Genomic DNA, 3,013 nt, shown 5'->3' with positions numbered 1-3,013 from the left:
GTCAAGATTTTCTCTTGACCAACCCAGCCAGTGCTGCTCTGCCTCACATATACCGTTTTTTTTCCCACAGCATGAGTCTTTGAGTGATGAATCTATCCCTCCAGCACGTCCTATTAATAGCCGTGTCGAGGTTTAATATATATATATATATATATATCTGTAGGGAGAGATAGATTGTATGTGTGTGTGTGTGTGTGTGTGTGTGTGTGTGTGTGTGTGTGTGTGTGTGTGTGTGTGTGTGTGTGTGTGTTTTAGATATGGGTAATACAGCTTTAATGCTAATGAGCTTGTTGTAGTGATTTGCATGTCATGCAGTATATGAAGTTTCAGATGGAGTATACATAACTCAGTGACATTGCACCACATCCTTTTTATCACTGTTATTTATCAAATCTCTTGATTTGGCAAAAATAATAAAAAGTCAAAGTGGTATAACGGTCCAAAGAATGGAAGATAAAAAGGCTCACTATCTAAATAAAAAAATGATATTGTTTATGTGGTTGGGCCCTTTTAGCGATTTAAATAATTTAAACATTACTAGTGAACATTATAGTTATTAAGAACAGTTTTCTGATATATGTCTGCCAGTCATTCAATAGCATCATGTAATTCAACAAAACTGGGACGATTGCTTTACAATAACTTGAGAATCAGACTTTTTTTTTAGTGCTTGCAGATTGCAATGTAAAATGTTAACTTTTAAGCATCATTAACAAATTGTGTTTTATTTGTCTTTTTCTTAGGATGGGTGGAAACATGTTAAGATACAGACTAAAAAACAAATCTGAGAAATCACAGCATTTAAAGAGAAGATTAAAATATTTTCTTCTGCTTGTCTTGACTGGCCTTCAAGGGCTTTTCTTCTTTAGGGCACCCTTTAAAATAAATGCTATACAAAACAAGATTATTAAAATATGGAATTTTCGTGATGACTGGAATGATGCTTTTGATACGAATATGATAATCCATCATGTGCATCATTCTGTGAACTGCAAAATAAATAGAGGTGCATGGACCATATACAGTACCGGTAGGCTGGGCAACCAGATGGGGCAATATGCAACCTTGTATTCTCTGGCAAAATTAAATGGTCATAAACCATGCATACTTCCAGAAATGTATGACGCCTTAGTGCCTCTTTTCAACATCACTTTGCCTGTGATCCAAGAGGCTATAGCTCTTGAAATTCCTTGGAAAATCTATAACCTTCACGACTGGATGTCACCAAGATATTACAATATTCGAGGAAAATATGTCCTGCTTCATGGATATCCCTGTTCTTGGACATTCTACCATCATATCAGGAATGAGATCCACAGAGAATTCACCTTCCATGACCATATTAAACAAAGAGTGAACAACTATCTTTGTAAGCTTAAGGGAGAGCGCAAAAAAGTGACCTTTGTTGGTATCCATGTCAGAAGGGGTGATTATGTTAACTTAATGCCTAATTTATGGAAGGGAGTCCTAGCTGATAAGGCTTACTTGGAAAAGGCCATGTCCTATTTTAGAACTAAATACAAAGGGTGCCTTTTTGTTGTTGCCAGCAATGGAATGGGCTGGTGCAAAAAAAACATAGATGCTTCTAAAGGTGATGTCCACTTCCTAGACAATGGAAATGAAAAACTTCCATGGAAAGACTTCTCGATTCTGGCTCATTGCAATCACACTATAATGACTATAGGAACCTTTGGTTACTGGGTGGCTTATTTGGCTGGTGGAGAAACAATCTATCTCAGCAATTTCACACTTTCTGAATCTAAGTTCTTAAACTTGTTCAGAGAAGAATCTGCCTTCCTTCCAGAATGGAAGGGAATTGCCGCAAACCTCTCTGCTCTTATTTCTTCTAATCATTCCTGAAACAGGAGAAATAGTCATTGCCTGACATTTCCCACAAAATAACAACACAAGTCTGATATTTTACCAAAGTGATTCTACTTGGCATGTAACTAGGTAAACTCCTAAGGTCATCATTGCAATGCTGACGTGCTAATTTTCTGTAGAAGTATGGTGAATGTTCTAGACATTTATATTACATATACTTTTACTTCAACTTCCACCAATTTTATTTGCATATTATACCAGGTTACTGTTACTTATAATATACTTTCCACAACAGATTTTTTTGTCAAATCATTAAAGCTTTCACTGGCAAAATTTAGCCATTGTATTTCTCCTGCTCATGTCCTTGTGTAAGACCATCCTTGAAATAGGGCAATTCTGCATTGCCAAATTAGCTTAACCTCTATGTCTAATTGAGTTGTACCCTTGACAGTCCTCACTCTACTAATTTCTCAAGTCTGACAATCAGTCCCTACCATCTATAAATGTTATCTGTCCAGTCGTTCAGTATAGTTGCAGGGTGCTAAGACAACAAAGTCTCAGCTCATATGCTTCTTGTCAGTAGGAGACTTGCTGAATGTTGTATTGTGGATGCATCCAGCAACCTGCCACATCCAATGAATGCAGTGGAAGCATCAGTTTTGGTCCACAACTGGTAGGTGGAGCATCCTCACTCTTTCAGATATACAATCCATTTCTTGTAGCATAATTTCAAGTTCTGTGTTAGAGTATTTCCAGCTTGGAATGTTTTGCGTACATCACATCCTCAAAGGTCTTGCAGGTCTCTATTTGAACCTGTGCCCTAGGCAGGAGATCATTTTGACTATGTGTCTACATTATGTTATCATTACAGACTGCTTCTCTCGTATCCTTAAGTGCCTACTAATTCCTTTGTTCCCCCTCTCCCCTTTTCTTGTTCATTTGCTTAGTCAAATGAGCTTCCTCTGATCTATACCAAGTCGGACCACTCTCCTCCAGATCCCAGTGGTATAAAAGTATGTAATCCAGAAATTTTGCTTCCATAACAAAATATTATTAACGTGCATCTCAGCATGTTTGGTATACCTTTGTAATACATCATAGACCATAAAAATGGAGGAATCAGACTTGACCAAGGTGTTTATGTCGTAAGCGTCAAAGACTTTAAGTAACATATATCCTTTATTATTAA

General features: G+C 37.1%; 1 protein-coding gene across 1 annotated transcript; it reads left to right on the top strand.

Moving 5' to 3' along the window:
* Positions 1 to 762: 762 nt before the first annotated feature.
* On the top strand, positions 763 to 2,079 carry LOC122791757 (galactoside alpha-(1,2)-fucosyltransferase 2-like). Its single transcript, XM_044059681.1, has one exon. It carries the CDS (start codon positions 958 to 960, stop codon positions 1,858 to 1,860), a length of 903 nt encoding a protein of 300 aa, XP_043915616.1. The 5' UTR covers positions 763 to 957; the 3' UTR covers positions 1,861 to 2,079.
* The last annotated feature ends 934 nt before the right edge of the window (positions 2,080 to 3,013 follow it).

Source organism: Protopterus annectens, chromosome 17.part0, assembly GCF_019279795.1.
Source record: "Protopterus annectens isolate FY-2018-M chromosome 17.part0, PAN1.0, whole genome shotgun sequence".
Taxonomy (NCBI): Eukaryota; Metazoa; Chordata; order Ceratodontiformes; family Protopteridae; genus Protopterus; species Protopterus annectens.
The sequence above is the reverse complement of the archived record's forward strand: the minus strand, read 5'-3'. Positions and strand labels throughout refer to the sequence as shown.

Excerpts from the sequence above, each read along its gene's own strand:
- LOC122791757 (XM_044059681.1), top strand. The coding sequence starts at position 958 with ATGATAATCCATCATGTGCATCATTCTGTGAACTGCAAAATAAATAGA.